This window comes from Callorhinus ursinus, unplaced genomic scaffold (genome assembly GCF_003265705.2).
Source record: "Callorhinus ursinus isolate GAN/ISIS: 27379988/994484 unplaced genomic scaffold, GSC_fseal_2.0 scaffold44, whole genome shotgun sequence".
NCBI lineage: Eukaryota > Metazoa > Chordata > Mammalia > Carnivora > Otariidae > Callorhinus > Callorhinus ursinus.
The window spans coordinates 2,814,906-2,832,194 of NW_027397106.1; the positions used below are offsets into that span (position 1 = coordinate 2,814,906).

Sequence of the window (17,289 nt, forward strand, 5' to 3'; positions counted from 1 at the left end):
CTGAAATATCTGCAATATTGATAACAATGATAATATCCAGTTGCTTAGAACTTTTTCTTCTCTATCCAGATGCTTATTGTTCTGTCTCCCATCCAAGTACTAATCAGGCCCAACCTTGCTTAGCTTCCAAGACAGATGCATTCAGGGTGGTATAGCCATAGACCAGATGCTCATTGCTTTGTGTCTCTCTGTCCTAACCAAAGATTCATCAGTAACACAGGAAACCTGCACACAAGCCTATAGATCAGCCCTAATGTGTGTTTTAAGGGTTCAAAATCATGTGGTTAACTTTCCACACAGGTACATGATCAAACCATTGGCATGCTTTGGCCTCAACTTGTGCCACAAAACTATTGACCAGTGGATAAGATAAATCTTCCCCCAGCATAGAGACTGTTTTTTTATCTCTGTACCATCAGCGTCAAGCACACTGCCTGGGACAGAGTAGGCAACTGATAATTGTGGAAAGAAGTAATGAATTCATGAATTAATCTCTTCTGAGTGTCTCAAATCAGACATGCTTCTATACTAACCCAAATGAGCTTTACTAAAGATTCAACTCTTATGTAAGCAGCCAAACCAGATCATGGAAGACAGATAAGACAGTACAAAAGGGTTTTGGACTACTTAATCCATCTACAGAGATGCAATAAACCATATTCTCACCACGTTATTTCTTACTCAGAGCTGTGCAGACCCTGTCTCTTCTGCATACCCCCATTACACCCCCACCTATTTAGGGGATTATATCTGTATGGATGCACCTCTTTTGAGCCTCTTGCTGGAGGTGTTACCATCCTAACTTTCTGGTGGTTAGCCACACTTGCAGTGAAAAAGTCTATTGGATTTATGACCAAAGCAAATTTATGTTCCCATAATGGCAATTGTGGTGGACTTGTGGGAAAAAAATAGGACCATAATGTTTATGTGTTTATGTGTTTTTAATGTTTATAGGTTTGGTGTTATAGCCCTGATCCTGAGGAGAATAGGTGTGTCTGAGATTAGCTCATTATTAACAAGGTTACAGGCATGAAGAGTTTCTGCTAACTACCCAAGCTCATAAATGCATCCCAATGGATATTTTTGCATTTTTATGGGGCCAAGCCTCAGATCCCCAGACACATAAAAGGGGGAAAGGGATCCACTAGCCTCAGAGGGACTCCCAGCTCCAGCTCGCCCCACTCTGCAATCCCTGCTCTGTCCTCATCCAGGAAGCCATCATGTCTTGCCACTCCTACCGAGTCAGCTCTGGGTGCCACATGGGCAACTTCAGCTCTTACTCCGCAGTGAACCCCCAGAACCGCTTCCGGGCCAGCTCTGTCTCCTGCAGGAGTGGGCCCAGCTTTGGGGGCCTTGGCAGCTTTGGTAGTCGGAGCGTCATCACTTTTGGATCGTGCTCACCCCGGAGAGCAGCTGTAGGCCCCCGTCCCATCCGCTGTGGAGTTGGCTTTGGTGCTGGTAGGGGGATGGCCTTTGGCTTTGGTGATGGGAGCGGTGCTGGTCTGGGCTTTGGGGCCAGAAGTTGTGTTGGTCTGGGATTTGGAGCCGGCAGTGGCCTTGGCTATGGCTTTGGTTACAGAGTTGGAGGAGCTGGAGTTCCAGCAGCCCCATCTATCACAGCAGTGACTGTTAACCAGAGCCTGCTGACCCCCCTCAACCTGGAGATTGATCCCAATGCCCAGAGGGTGAAGAAGGATGAGAAGGAGCAAATCAAGACCCTCAACAACAAATTTGCCTCCTTCATTGACAAGGTACTTATGACAGCTCAATCTCTGGGTGTGGGATGGTAAGAGCTAAAATGCACCGGGGTGTCCTCTCCCTTAAGAAGAAAGAACCCAGGCCTGAGGCATCAGTCTTGACCCACATCCTTCAGGCACTGCAGTACAATTTCTGGGTCATTCTGCTGCAAAACAAGGACAAACCTGAGGAAATGCTGCATGGTGGGATATACTAAGACAGTGGTTTTGTCTTCTGGAGGAAAGAGGAACATCCAGCCAAATCTGAGGGCATTTGGACAAACTAAGAGCTAGCACCTAGTCACTTAGAAGTATCTCCCAAACAGGCTAGAAACATTAGGACTTTGGGCAGATGTTGGCTACCTGTTTAAAGGGTTTTAACCTTTGAGATCTTCATGTTCTTCTTGAGATTGTCATAGTCTCTGAGGCTGGGTAGCCACATCTGCTCAGGCTCAAGAAAGTAGAGAATGGAACTGAGTAATTTTTGCACAAAAGAAAGAATGTATACTCCTCATGTGGGGTACCCAGATTCAGCTGAGCTGTCTAGATTGAGGGAAATAGTAGGAAACTACCATGGGAAGTCATGATCTTCAGACTGATGAAAGAAGCAGTGATGTGGAACTGACATCCCACAAACCATGTCTCCATGGAGCGGGAGTCCTCTATATCTGAGAATGGAAACTCACCTCTGTGAGCTTCAGGTTCCTCATCTCTGAAATGAGAGGGTGGAGCAAATGAGCCACGTTCTCCTCCAGCTCAACAATTCTCAGCTGATGGAGCATCTGGGATGGTGGATATGACTTACGACCTGAGAATTCCCACCTCCTAATGCCTTATCCCACCCCAATATACTTTATTCTGCTCTTCATTCCCTGTGAAGGATGGCCAATCCGTTTTTAGGTATAGGCAAATCCCAGCTCGAGTAGCATCAAATTTTCCAACTTCCCAGTGAGCCAGCTTGCACCTTTCTTGGAGGGCAGAGGGGAAATGGTACTGAAGTGCTTTGGTTCAATAGCTTCTGTTTGCAGCTGAGCCTGACTGAACATGAGGAGGGGGTCACAGACATACTCTTCCAGTTTCTACTGAGTTAGAGGAGGAATGAAAGTCAACAGACAAGAGGACAATGTCAACATGGGGCTGAGAGTCATCTCTGGCACCTGAAGAACTTGTTGACATGTAGGTGACTCTATCAAGCTCTTCAGGGGCCATTTCTTTGCCCCTGTGGATTTAGGTGCGGTTCCTGGAACAGCAGAATAAGCTCCTAGAGACCAAGTGGAACTTCCTCCAAGAGCAGAAATGTGCCAGGAGCAACCTGGAGCCCCTCTTCGAGAATTATATCACCAACCTGCAGAGGCACCTGGACATAGCAAACAGTGACCGGGCCCGGTTTGAGGCTGAGAGAAACCACATGCAGGATGTCCTTGAGGGTTTCAAGAAGAAGTAAGTGGTATCTAGACTGCATAGACCAAGGACAGGCAGCCTTTGGTTCCCAAAGCAGCTGCCATGTTCAACTAACAGCATCTGGACAGATCGGGGTTCAATGCTGGTTTCAATACTCAGCCTAGTAAGGGCAGCAATATGTAAGGGAGGAGGAGGAGGCCTTCTGTGGGTCCTGAATAAAAAGGAGTCTTGGAATTGGGCATGGTTTGTCCCTAGTCTTATCTGTGGGAATGGACAGCGGACTCCAGAAACAGCCCTCTGGTTTTCGGAATAGTGCTCACGTTCAGCAATGAGTTGGGTTCTACTTTCTCTATGTTCAAGTGCAATGATTCCAAGTCTTTTCTAGCAGAGGAGCATAGCAATGGTCCACATTTTCAGACCCCAAATCTAATTTGAGAAAGTAAAAGGGATTTGGAAAATCTGAGGGCCACAGGCTCATAAAAGGTCCTAAAGATGAGACAAAGTAGATGAGAATATGTAGGTGGCAACAGGGACTCATGCTCCTAGATGTAGCAGAGATGGCTTAAGAGGCTCACTGGAGAGTTGGGAGTAATTGCCTGTTAGTTCAGATGAGAACTCACCCTCTCACTCCTTATCATCCAGGTATGAAGAAGAGGTAGGATTCCGGGCCAATGCTGAGAATGAGTTTGTGGCTCTGAAGAAGGTAAGGGAGAGCAACAGGTCCAAGCAAGCTTCTCCTCCAGACAAGAAAATATTCCCAAGACAAAACCTGCTCCAACCCCCGTACCCCACCTGAAAAGGCCCAGGCAGCCCCGTGGAATCTGGGGCCACTCACACAGAGTAGAACCTCTAAGGTCATAACAGGTTCCCTTTAGAGTTCTGATTTGGCCTCAGATTATTTAGGATTGGGTCTTCACAAGAGCAGAGGTCTGAAGAGATGACCTTATAAGAGTCTTAGATTTAAAAAAGAAAAAAAGAGAGAGAGAGTCTTAGATTATCCATATGCTCCTTGCCTATAAATACACATTCAAAAATGTCCAGCAGCCCCCAGGTAGTAGGGAGAAGAACAGCAGTCACTAAACTGCATTCCAAGGGCTCTCCCACCTATCCCAAAGCCTGGCTTGGCCCTGTGGGGATTGGCCTGATCTTCCCACCCATCTCCAGACTCTTTAAACAGTTTAAACAGTACACAAGTGATGACCATTTTCTCCTTCTCTCTTTTATGCAGGATGTGGATACAGCTTTCTTAAATAAGTCTGTCCTAGAAGCCAATGCGGATACCCTAACTCAGGAAATTGACTTTCTGAAAACCCTATATATGGCGGTAAGCATTCATCCCCTCTGAGCCAAACAAGGAGATCTGTGCTTAGCCTGGACTCCTGTGGGGGGCTTTGTCTGGACTGGCATAATTTCTAACATTTAGTATTATACATCTTCCTCCTGTTCCAATCTATTATCCTCTATATGTCAATTTATCTACAAGTGGAGAAAGGAAGGTAAGCAAGCAGGCTTCTCAGCAGGTCTTTGAATAAACTCCTTAGATCTATGCTCCAACTCCTCGTTGGCCAACCCTAAGACTGGGGTCTAAGAGCATCCCTTCCTCTCTGACCAATCAGAAGACTCTGAAAAACTGATTTGCCAGTAGATGTAAGAAAAACTGTGTTTGACCTAATTGGCTAAATGACCTAGTTATCTTTTGCTTGGTAAGTGGTCTGTTTGGTCTGATACAGAATCAAACATTAGCCAGAGCTAATGTCCGGCTCTGAGCAGAAAGGCATCAGAAAGCTCCCTCTGGAGCCCTTACAGGCCAGTTCCAAGCCCCTGGTTCTATTAAGGACTTGAGATATAGGAATTCCTAGACCACCATGTTCTAGAATATCATCAACTCTCGATGATCCATGACCAGCACAGTCACTTTGTGGACAAGCCAAAGAAAAGTTTCAAAAGTAGCATGGCTCTCACTCTCCTCTGCCAAATTCCTAGGCCCCATGTATTCACCTAGGTGAATAAGGAGTTAAAGAGGTGTCTTCGAGTATATAACAAGTATATAACATTTCAAACTGAAATGGTTCTCTGTTCATGTCTTTTTCTTTGTCCTCCGTTTGGATGGTCAGCTCCATCACTTTGCTCTGAACAAATGAGCCATGCTCTCTGCTCCTGAAGCCACTCTTGGGGCCCCTGTGGCAGAGTCCTGGCCCCTGATGGGACTCTGAGCCCAACTGTCTTGCTCATCCTCCAACACAGGAAATCCAGTTGCTGCAGTCACACATCTCAGAGACATCGGTCATCGTGAAGATGGACAACAGCCGGGACCTGAACATTGACGGAATCATCAACGAAATCAAGGCCCAGTATGAAGAGGTCGCCAGGCACAGTCGGGCTGATGCTGAGGCCTGGTACCAGACCAAGGTGGGAAGGGGAGTGGGGGGCTGAGGAAGGGATGTGGGCAGCCCTAGCTAGAGTAAGACTCATGTACGACAGAGTGAACCCAGTCGAAGTCGAAGGCTTCCCAACTCAGTTGGGGCTGTGGTCTTCACTCAAACTTTGGACCTTCATAACATCCCCCTCTCCCTGCACAGTACGAGGAGATGCGGGTGACAGCTGGCCAACACTGTGACAACCTGCGCAACACACGGGATGAGATCAATGAGCTGACCCGCCTGATCCAGAGACTGAAGGCAGAGATTGAGCATGCCAAGGCTCAGGTGGGCAAAGGAGAGGAGAGAAAGCCCCAGAGGGAGGTAGGGGGGGGGCTGTGTTTCTAACCCCACCCGGGGATCCCCTAGTCCCTGCCAAAGCCCACCTGCATGGCCTCTTCCTGCAGCGAGCCAAGATGGAGGCTGCAGTGGCCGAGACAGAGCAACAGGGCGAGGCAGCCCTCAACGATGCCAAGTGCAAGCTGGCGGATCTGGAGGGCGCCCTGCAGCAGGCCAAGCAGGACATGGCCCGGCAGCTGCGCGAGTACCAGGAGCTGATGAACGTCAAGCTGGCCCTGGACATTGAGATCGCCACCTACAGGCGCCTGCTGGAGGGCGAGGAGATCCGGTGAGAGCTCTCAGTGCAGCGGGAGGGAGGTCAGACTTAGGCATCTAGAATGACTAAATGGGGGAGGGGACCAGGTGAAGAATTGCCAGTTTGAGTGATCTTTAAAGGTAGCAGTATCTTCTCTGCAAATATTAGTGGGAATCAGAAGATGGTTCTAGCTTTTTGCCTCCAAAATGCAAGTTCCTAGACAGTCTGCACCAGAATCATAGGATGTTTTGCATATTGGTTATCTGTTTAAAAATAATAATAAAACCACATTTCCTCAAATATTTTGATTCAATAGTTTTGGAGCAGAGTCTAGGAACATGTGTTTTTTCAAAGCTCCCGGGATGCTTGTAAGCTAAGGGTAAGAACCACCGGTCCACTCTGCCAAGAAAGCCCTTCTGATAGCAAGCAGATTTCAGGGACCAACACTGTTTGTGAACTCACTTATTTCTTTCTCTCCCCAGGATCTGCGAAGGTGTTGGACCAGTAAACATATGTAAGAAATTTAAGTTTTTTCCTCTTCTCATTCCTCTCCTGTGGCTGTGCAAATTTCCTTCAAACCCAGGCTCATGTTGGGATTAAGAGCCCATGCTGGGTTGGCCATGAAAGTCAGGGGAGCAAGGACCATCTAGCCCCTGGACTAGGATTATCCCTTAGCTGAGGCCTGAGATCTCCCCAGAGCCTTCATTCCCTAGAGAAAGCAATCACAAAGGTTTGCAGGGCCAATAGGGGGGAAAGGGTTCCAGAAGAAAGTCAGCCTTTTTCCCTTGAGTGGTCTTGTCCTTCAGGGACAAAGACCAGAGAAGGAATGAAAAGACCTGTGCCAAGGAGTCGCCCCCACACCCATGGCAGGGGATGGGACAAGGATGAGCAGAAGTCTTCCTGCTGCTACTGCCGGGCAAAATATTGTTTGTGCCCAAAGCATGCAGGGGATTATGGTGGGCACTGCAGGGCAGGGGATGGTAGGCACAAAGAAGGCAAGACCCGTCCCTGCTCTCTAGAATTAAAATCATCTTGAGATGAGCCCTATCCATGGTCAACCTGTCCCTCAAAGCCCTGTGGAGAGGAATAGCATTAGCACTCCCCTTTATGCTCACTTAGAGAAAATATGTGGTTTACCAGAAGTCCCAAAGCTAGTCAGTCGCACAGCCAGAACTCAAACCCAGATTTCTGGTCCAGAAGTACAAATCTGCACAGATGTATGGTGGGGCTGAGTGCTACACTGGTGGGTCAGGCAGTCTAAGCTACTCATCCTCAGATGACCTGCCCTCAGAGAGGGGGAGGTAGCAGGGAGTGGCTTTCTGCAAGAGGTCAAGCTCGAGTGGAGGTCACAGATGATGGGAAGGATTCCGGTAAAAAGAGAGGGAAGGAGAGGGGGGTGCCCCTCCACAGATAGGGCTGGTCTAAGCAAGCTTTAGTGGGATTGGCATCCTGGGATATGGAGGTATGCCCAGTGGATACCAGAGGGCTACAGAGCAGAGACATCAATGGGTCAGGAGAGAACTGGCAAGGGACTCCTGTTGGAGGGACAATGTGGGAACCCCCAAGGAGCATGATCTAATCAGGAGAGAGAGGCCGCATGGCTTTATAGGAGCTACTGCTCCAGTTGTCTGGATAATCCAGCTCACCACCCAGCCTGACTTCAGCCATATATAAATGACAGTCAACTTATGACTATATGCGACCTGGGGATCTGGCTGAATTCTCCCATTTTAATCTGAATGTTTAACTTTAATGGAGTCACAGCCTTTGAGTCACCCAGGCAAGAGAAGGGAAGAGTGGGTGTTGTCTGGGTAGGCAATAGGGACCACTTCCCCCGGTGCCACCATCCTGTCGCCTCCACCCCTGCTGCCAGCAGACAGCATGGAGGTTGGCCCCCAGGCGTGGGCAGCCTGTGTCGCTGACAGTTTCTTCTCCCTCCCGCAGCCGTGAGCAGCTCCCGGGGCGGTATTGTGTGTGGGCCTGAGCCCCTGGTCGCCAGCTCCGCCCTCTCCCACAGTGGAGTCACCTTCTCGGGCAGCAGTGGCATCCGGTCCGGCGGCACCTGTGGCTCCAGCCTGGGCGGGGCCCAGGTCATCAAGGCCAGCGGGGACCTGCTGCGCGCGGGCTCCCGAGGTGGCTCGGTGCTCATGGGCGAGGCTTGCGCCCCCAGCAACCCCTGCCTGCTGTCCACCGAGGGGGGCTTCAGCAGCTGCAGTGGGGGCCGAAGCAGCCGCAGCTCCAGCGTCCGCTTCGTGTCCACCACCACCTCCCATCAGACCAAGTACTGAGAGGCCAGCGCCAGTGAGCCACCGCCCCGGGAAGAACCAGCTCGACGTCATCTGCTTCTGTCCCACAGGTGTCTGGACTTTGTGCCAGAGGGGGCTCCAGCTACCCCAACTGCCGGGAAGGCAACTCTGCTCTTCCCAGGGATTGATCTGCCTAGCCCCTGTCCTCGGGGGATTTTTTTCACCACCTAGATGCTCTGTCTGCAGCCCCAGTAGACTGGCTTCTCCCTGACTCCACATTTCTGCTCTTTGGATCCCTCTTCACCATTCGGTTGAACAGCCTGAAGAAAGGCACATTCCTTACAGTTACACAAATCAGAGCACTAGGGAGAAAAGTAACAGTCGAAAGCCAAAAAGAAGGTGCTTCGGCACCATTGCCATCCATAGCTTTGGATTAATTTGGAGAATGGGGAGCTGACGTCCACACTGCAAGCATCTTTAGCCCACTGCCCTTTGCTTCCTTCTTCCTTTCCCTGGCAAGAGAAGCTTCTTTCCTTCTCTTCCTCACCTGAAAGGATCCATAGTCCTTGATAGCCCAAGGGATCCCTAAGTCCCCTGAGATGGTTCTTCTCCAAGTGGCAAATGTCCTCAATGCTTCTCTTCCTGTGTTGTTGGTTTAATGTGCATGTGGGTGCACGAGGTTGGGGGGGTGCCGATGGAGCATGAGCTCTGCTCTGCTTCATGGATCTGCCCCTGTGGTGGTGTGAAGGAGACCCGACCCTGTCCGCTGCAGGGGGTTTATGTCTGCAAGCTCCAGGGAGGTCTGGGTGTGGGGGGGTGCCTCTTGGTACTGTTCTTTGCATTGCTGGGTTTTCAATAAACTTGCGAAGCTAACATCACTAGGACTCTGGCTACTCCTTCTGGATCACACTGCCAATGGGAGAGATTGCCTCCTAGACTCCACCAGCCCACCAGTCCAACCCCCCCCCCCCCGCCAGGGACCTGCCAAGGGCAGAGGCTGCTGTTCTGGGCACAGGGGAGGCAGAGGGGAAAGAGGGCTCAGGCCTTTCCCTGCAGGAGCTCGCAGCTCAGTGGGGGAGAGGAGAAATGCAGCAAAGGCCCTGAGAACAAGTGCGCGGCAGCCCACTCCTCTCCAGGTGTTGCCCTACACCTCCTGACCAAGACACACTCTTGCCCCTGTTCCCCAGGTCCTTCCCCAGCCCCACTTCCTCTGGGACCACTGCAGGATACTCATCCCTCTGCCCTCACACTTGTTTCCATCCAGCTCACTCACCATGATATTGTTAGAAAGGCCTTACACAGAAAACTGATCATGGCTCTCCCCTACTTATGGACCTCAGTGGCTCTCCATTGCCTTCCAGAAGAACCCAAACTTCCTAACATGGCATACAAGCCCTGAGTGATCTGCCCATATATTTCCACCCCATGCCATCCCTCCGTGCACCCTACTCTGGCCTCTCATCTTTTATTCGTTCACCCAACAGACACTTGTGAAATGCTTACTACCTGCCAGGCACGATGCTGGGAAAATAGCAATGAACAAGACTTGGTCCTTGCCGTCCAAGAGCCTACATCCCAGGCTGACAAATGGACAGGTAGACAAGCACTTACATCTTGATATGCTCAGTGCTGTGTTAAGAGTGGAATTGATGTTACAATGCACAGAGGAGAGGCCCAACCTAGACTTGAAGCATCATCAAAAGCCTCCTGGAGGATGTCATGTCACAGCAGAGATGTGAAGGGTGATGAATTAGCCATACGAAGAAGGAGGGAGTGCTCCAATCAGAGGAAACAAGGTGTGCAAAAACCAAGAGGTTGCAGAGAGCGTGCCCAGTTTGGGGATCCCGCTGGGGCTGAATATAACATAGCCTGCAGGTGATAGCTCAGAGAGGGGCAGGAGACAGCCAAGGGGTGTGCTCGTGACCAGCACCCGGGGTACCGCTCCATCAGGGCACACGTCTCACACAGGGACTGTTTGCTGCTCTGCCCCACCTCGAGAGTCCTCCTCCTAGAGCAAGAAGCACACCTTTCACCTTTATGGATTCTGCCTTGCTCAGTCAGCAACCTGAGAACTTACAGGTTGCTCCGCTCACAGCATGAAGCCTGCCTGACCCTGGACTCACCAGCCCCCTGCCCTCCTGCTTCCAGGAGCTCCACACTAGCCACCTCATCTGCCATGTGTGAAGTCACACACACCCCTCAGGTGGCAGCAACATCAAGGCAGCCCCCGTCTGGCCTTGGTACCTCTCCTCAGCCAGACTTACATCTACCCTGTGCTGGTTGTTAATTTATTGCCTTAGTTCCAAATTCACCCTTATTGCCTCCCCTGTGAAAACGGATCTGATCCTCTGGATATTTTCCTTTGCTAGCTGGCACGGTGCTAATTAAGCCTCATCAGCAGGCATTTCCAGGGACGATGGAGAGACATTGCAGGAGTAGGACTTTCCTTCCATTGAGTTCTCTCAGCAGTTTCTCTGCCGTCAGATTCCTGCAGCACAGACAACTTCTATAATATCAGGCCCCCACAATGCTCGCAGCAGCACCCAGCAGCCAGGAGCTTCCCAGCATCCTCCCTGGGCAATCTCATAGCAAGTGCCTCCAGCAAACACCTCTTCATGAAAAGTTTTCCCCAGCACACTAGAGGGTGGATTTCTGGTAAGCTCTGGATGGGAGATTTCCAGCAAGTTCCATTGGTGCAGCACCACAGTGACTTCTCTGGAATCCAGTGAGCAGTGCTGTGCCTTGTCCAGTGAGTGAGACTGGGGCCTCAGTCATGGCTTTTCCTTGGAGCCCTAGAGGTAAGGACTGTCCCTTATATCTGTCATTCCGTACTCTTTAGAGTTCTCTGGACTTCTTACTAGTCAATCTTTCATGACTCCATCCCCAGTGTTATCTATATTAAACTTCCCCTGTTCATTTGCTGCGTTCTATTATCCCCTGACTGGACCTTAACTGACACATGCCACTTGGACAGCATCGCTTCCAACCTCTAGGGTGAGACAGCAAGCCAATACTGGGACTCCTCAGGCTCCAGTCACTAGTTTCTTCCCTTCTCTCTCTGTCTTACCCCATAGGTGATCTCAACCAATCAGTGTTATGGCTTTAAAAGTCATCCATATGTCAATGACTCCTGAGTTTGTATCTCCAGCCCAGACCTTCCATTAACTACAGGCACATATATACAGACACAAATCATTGACGTCTCCATTTGTGTAGCTAATGGGCATCTCAAACTAAACATGTCCAGAAACAAACTCTTCACCTTCCTTCTTCCCTCTCCATGCTGCTTCTTCCATATTAAGGGCATATCCATTCAGTTGCTTAAGCCAAAAAACACTTTAGAATCATCTTCAAACTCTCTCTCTATCTCATAGCCCCATATTTAATCCATCAGTAATCTTGTCAGCTTGACCTTCAAATAATATCTAGAATCCAACCACCTCTCACCACTTCTCTGACTACCACTGAGGTCCAAACCACCACCACTCTTGCCTGGATTACTGCAATAGCCTCCTACCTGGACCCTCTACTTCTCCTCTCACCCTCCCTCAGCATATTTCCAAAAAGCAGCCAGGGTGATCCTGTTAAGACTAAGTTGACTCCCAGTTGCATCCATGATGGAGTAAACCTATTATGGCCTGTCTCTCCCACTGATTACAACTAAACTAAAAACTCTGGATAAAATCCAGCACAACAATTAGAGGACTCTAAAAAGTAAATAAAAGCTGGTAGATCATGGGGGGAAGACAAAGCTTGAAGAAGCAACCATGTATTTCTTTTCCCTCTGCTCACATGGCAGGTCCCCATGGTAAGGCTGTGAGCCATCAACATGATCAACTAGAACTCTAATAGAAATCCCATCTTTCTAACCAGAGGAAGGGGGCCCCTGTGGGCAGGAAAATATGGAGGGGGAGTCCTCATGTTTTTCTCTTTTCTTTCATGGCTTTGCCCTGAGAGCAGATCCCAGTCATGAAGCTATGCAGCAGCCATGGAATGGCAGCAGAAATTCCAAGACAAACCTGATCTTTCCGGCAGGAGGAGACAGGAAAAGAGACCCCTTCTACGGGGGAAAGGGTGAGAGAGAAAAACTGGAGGAGCAGATTCCTCTGTGTGTAAATCCACACATGTACAAGTCCTGGGCTCTCCCTTGAGCTACACATGCATGAGAGACCCAAATAGCATGCCAAAGCTTTGAGAACTGAAGTAACATTTAAGTCACTGCCCACATTTCAGACACACTCTAAGTGGATAGACACAGGACAGACACAAATCAGCAAGCAAAGAAGGCTTGAAAATTGCAATTGAACTAAGTTTCCCACAGATGAAGAACTTTCAGTCTGAACCTAATTAGGCAGATTCCCTATTAAACAAACAAAACAAAACAGAAAATTCTTCAGAAGATTTTAGTAGGACCAAGAGTCTACACATCATAATATTTAAAATGTCCAAGATACAATCTAAAATTATTTTGACATCAAGAAACCAGGAAAATGTGACCAATTTTCAAAGGTAAAGAAAATCAACAGATGCTAATCTCAAGATGATACAGATGTTGGAATTATCACACAAAGATTTTAAATCACTATTATAATGATGTTCCATAAGATAAAGGTAAACACATTTGAAGTGAATTAAAAGGTAGGAATTCTCAGCAGATAACACAAACTATAAAAACAGAACGAAATAGAAATTTTAGAACTAAAAAAATACTACATTTAAAATTTAAAAGTAATTGATGGGCTCCATAGCAAAAAGGAAGGGACAAAAGAAAGTCAATAACTTGAAGATAGATCAATGGAAATTATGCAATCTGAAGAATAAAGAGAAAAGAAAATATTGAAAAAATACTTTAGAGAAAAATGATACATTATGTATAGCTAGAGAAAAAATGGCACGTTATGTATATGTATACCACAGATTTCTCATCAGAAATTATAAAAGGCTGGGGGCACCTGGGTGGCTCAGTCAGTTAAGCATCTGCCTTCGGCTCAGGTCATGATCTTAGGGTCCTGGGATCAGGCCCTGCATTGGGCTCCCTGCTCAGCAGGGGGCCTGCTTCTCCCTCTCCCTCTGCCCCCCACCCACTCATGCTCATGCACTCTTTCTCTCTCAGATAAATAAATAAAATCATTAAAAAGAAGAAACTATAAAAGGCTGAAGAAAGTGAACAACCTCTTTAAAGTACTGGGGGGAAGGGGAGGATTGTCAATCCAGAATTCTATAGCCAGCAAAAGTATCTTTAAGAATTGGAGGGGAGGGGACGAGACAAATGAAAGAAAACTAAGGGAATTCGCCATCTGCAGACCTACTCTAAAATTAAGGCAGAAGTTCTTCAGAATGAAAGAAAGTGATACCAGAAAGAAACATAGAACTTCAGGAATAAAGGAAGAGCAACAGAAATGGTAAATACTGACTAAACATAAGACTATTTTCCTTCTCTCATATTCTTTAAAGCATGTAGCTGACTATTAAAAACAAAAATTATAACATTGTCTGGCAGGGTTTCAATGTATGTAGATGAGTATCTACGACAACTATAACATTTTACATGAAGTGACAAAATATTAACTCTACTAGGTAGACTGTGAAATATTAGATTATGTACACTGTAATCTCTAGCATAGCCACTAAAAACATAATACAAAGAGATATAATCAAAAGTTAATAAATAAATTGAAAGGAATATTTTTTAATGTTCAAATAATCCAAAAAAGACAGGAAAGGGGTACCAAAGAGACAAAAATCAGAAGGAACAAAAACAAAACAAATAATAAAATGGTAGCTCTAAATAAAACCATATTAATAATCACACATAGTGTAAATGGTCCAAATTAAATGGCAGAGATTGTCAGATTAGATTTAAAAAATTCAAATATACATTGTCTACAAAATATCCACTTTAGATATAAAGATATGGATAAGTCAAATTAAAATGATAGAAACAGGTATATCATAAAAACTATAATCAAAAGAAAGTTGGAATGATTGTATTAATATTAGACAAATTAGATTTAAGAACAAGGAATACTGCCAGCAGTAAAGAGATATTATATGGCTAAAAGGGTCAATTCAACAAGAAGACATAACAATTCTACATATGTATGCACCTAACAACAGAGCTTCAAAATACATGAAGCACAAAGTGATAGAACTGAAAGGCAACATGGGCAAATCCACAATCATACTTGATTTAAACCCTTCTTTCTCAGTAATCAACAGAACAAGTAGACAGAAAATCAATAGGAATACAGAAGACCTAAACAACACTATCACTCAGCCTGACAAATGACATTTGTAGAACATTCCACCCATAAAACAGAAAAATACATGTTCTTCTCAAGTGACAACAGGGAACATTCACCAAAACAGGCCATTTTTGGGCCATAAAACAAATCTCAACAAGTTTAAAAAACTCAACCCCATACAAAGCATGTTCTCTGACCATAGTGTTATTAAGTTATAACTCAGTATCAGAACAATATCTGGCGAATATCCCAAGCAACATACTTCTAAATAACAAACAGATCAAAGAGGAAGTCACAAGAAAAGTTAGAAAATATTTTAACTGAGTGAAAATGAGAACACAGCATATCAAAATTTTAGGATGCAGCTAATGCAGTGCTTAGAGGGAAATTTATCACATTGAATACTTAAGTTAGAATAGAAGGAAGGTCTCAAATCAATTATTTAAGCTTCCCTCTTAAGACACCAGGAAAACAGGGGTGCCTGGGTGTCTCAGTTGATTAAGTGTCTGACTCTTCGTTTCGGCTCAGGTCATGATCTCAGGGTTGTGAGATTAAGCTCAGCGTCGGGATCCTCTCTGGGCATGGAGCCTACTTGGGATTCTCTCTCTCTCCTTCTGCCCCTCCCCCTCCAACCTCTCTCTCTCTCTCAAAAAAAGAAGAAAGAAACTAGGAAAAGAATAGCAAAGTAAACACAAAGTAAAGAGAAGAAAGGAGATGATAAAGAAAAGAGCAGAAAACAATGGAATTGAAAAACAGAAAGACAAAGTAATACAACTGAAAACTGGTTCTTTCAGAAGAATGACAAAATGGGTAAACCTCTAGCCAAACTGAACAAGGGGCGGGGAAAGAGAAGGCAAAAATTAGCACCAGCAGGGGTGAAAGAGGGACATCTCTACAGACACCGCAGATATTGAAAGGTTAATAAAGGAATATTACAAACGGCTTTATGCCGAGAAATCTGGGAACTTAGAGGAAATGGATTAATTCCTTGAAAACCACAAATTACCAAAGCTCATTCAAGAAAAAATAACCCGAATACAGGGCCGGCTTCATGGGCATGTGTGATACTGTGATTTGTAATCAGAAATAGATACTTAGTTTTCATCCCCTTCCAGGCACGAGGGTTCTAAAACCCTTGGAATTTCCTAAGGGAGGAGAATGATAAAGTTGTCTTTTGTTATGTTAATAAGTTGACTTTTAGACTGTATCTAAAGAGAGGCTAGATGCCCAGGGACCCAACCAGTGATTAGAGGGTTGGAACCTCCCCTGGCGGCGGGGAGTGGAGGGGCTGGTGCTGGAGGTTGAATGGATCAATCATGACTACATACTGAAGCCTCCAGCAAAACCTAAAAGGAGGGGCGCCTGGGTGGCTCAGTCAGTTAAGTGGCTGCCTTAGGCTCAGGCCCTGATCCCAGGGTCCTGGGATCGAGCCCCACATTGGGCTCCAGCCCCACATTGGGCTCCAGCCCCACATCGCTTCTCCCCTGCCTGCCGTTCCCCCTGCTTGTGCTTGCTCTCTGTCTCTCTCTCTCCTTCTGTGTCAAATAAATTAATAAAAAATATTTTTTAAAAAAAACCTAAAAGGACTGGGCTCAGAGAGCTTCCAGGCTAGTGAACACACGGACATGTGAGGAGAGTGGTGTGTCTAGGGAGGGCCTGGAAGCTCCGCACCCTTCTCCACACCTGGCCTTATGCATCTTTTCCACCTGGCTGTTCCTGGGTTACATCCTTTTATAATAAACCAGTAATCTAGTAAGTAAAACGCTTCTCTGAGTTCTGTAAGCTGCGGTAGCCAACAGATAGGATCCAGAGAGAGGATCGCTGGAAGCTCTAATCTATAGCTGTTGCTCAGAAGTCCATCTGGCATCTAAAGTGGGAAGAGGGGTGACACGGAGGGGTGCTATAGGACTGAAGCCTTAATTCATGGAATCTGATGCTATCTCCAGGCAGATAATGTCAGAATTGAACTGAATTGCCGGACATCCAGCAGCTATCCAAGAATTGCTTGTTGGTGTGGGAAATTGCTCCCCCCCACACACACATCAGAATTGTGACCAGAACTCTTAGTGTGTGTCCTGTGCAAAATCACACAGGGTCCAACACCAAAGAATGCCCCACACGTGGTTCACTGACTACTGTCATTAAAATCTTGAAGTGTGAAATTTTTGAAAATTCTTGAAATTCTTAATTTTAAACAACAGGCCCTGCATTTTTGTTTCACACTGAGCCCCATAAATTGTGTAACCAGTCCTACCCGAACGGCTGTAGGTCTACTAAAGGAATTGAATGTGTAGTTTTAAATCTCACAACAACAGCAAAAAAAAAAAAAAAAAAAGTCAGGCCCGGGGCACCTGGGTGGCTCAGTCAGTTGGGCGTCTGTCTTAGGCTCAGGTCATGATTCCAGGGTCCTGGGCTCGAGCCCCACGTCAGGCTCCCTGCTCAGTGGGGAAGCTGCTTCTCCCTCTCCCTCTGCCTGCTCCTCCCCTGCTTGTTCTCTCTCTCTGTCAAATAATAAATAAATAAATCTTTAAAATAAATAAATAAATAACATGCTCTACATATCATTTACGGTAGCACCCCAAAAATGAAATGCTTCGGTGTAAGCCTTCACAAAGTATGGGAAGGATCCAGGAGCTGAAAACCACAAAC

At 46.8% G+C, this 17,289-nt stretch overlaps 1 protein-coding gene across 1 annotated transcript; it reads left to right on the plus strand.

The window, feature by feature from the left end:
• Positions 1 to 1,220: 1,220 nt before the first annotated feature.
• On the plus strand, positions 1,221 to 8,437 carry KRT84 (keratin 84). Its single transcript, XM_025882634.1, has 9 exons — positions 1,221 to 1,751; positions 2,968 to 3,176; positions 3,780 to 3,840; positions 4,366 to 4,461; positions 5,382 to 5,546; positions 5,717 to 5,842; positions 5,962 to 6,182; positions 6,632 to 6,663; positions 8,094 to 8,437. The coding sequence occupies exons 1-9, from the start codon at positions 1,221 to 1,223 to the stop codon at positions 8,435 to 8,437; spliced, it is 1,785 nt and encodes a 594-aa protein (XP_025738419.1).
• The last annotated feature ends 8,852 nt before the right edge of the window (positions 8,438 to 17,289 follow it).

What these genes read in the sequence shown, in the direction of transcription:
- KRT84 (XM_025882634.1), top strand. Translation starts at nt 1,221, where the DNA reads ATGTCTTGCCACTCCTACCGAGTCAGCTCTGGGTGCCACATGGGCAAC. An exon ending in CTTGAGGGTTTCAAGAAGAA is followed by an intron (nt 3,177 to 3,779) that starts GTAAGTGGTATC and finishes CTTATCATCCAG; the next exon opens with GTATGAAGAAGAGGTAGGAT. An exon ending in AGTTTGTGGCTCTGAAGAAG is followed by an intron (nt 3,841 to 4,365) that starts GTAAGGGAGAGC and finishes TCTTTTATGCAG; the next exon opens with GATGTGGATACAGCTTTCTT.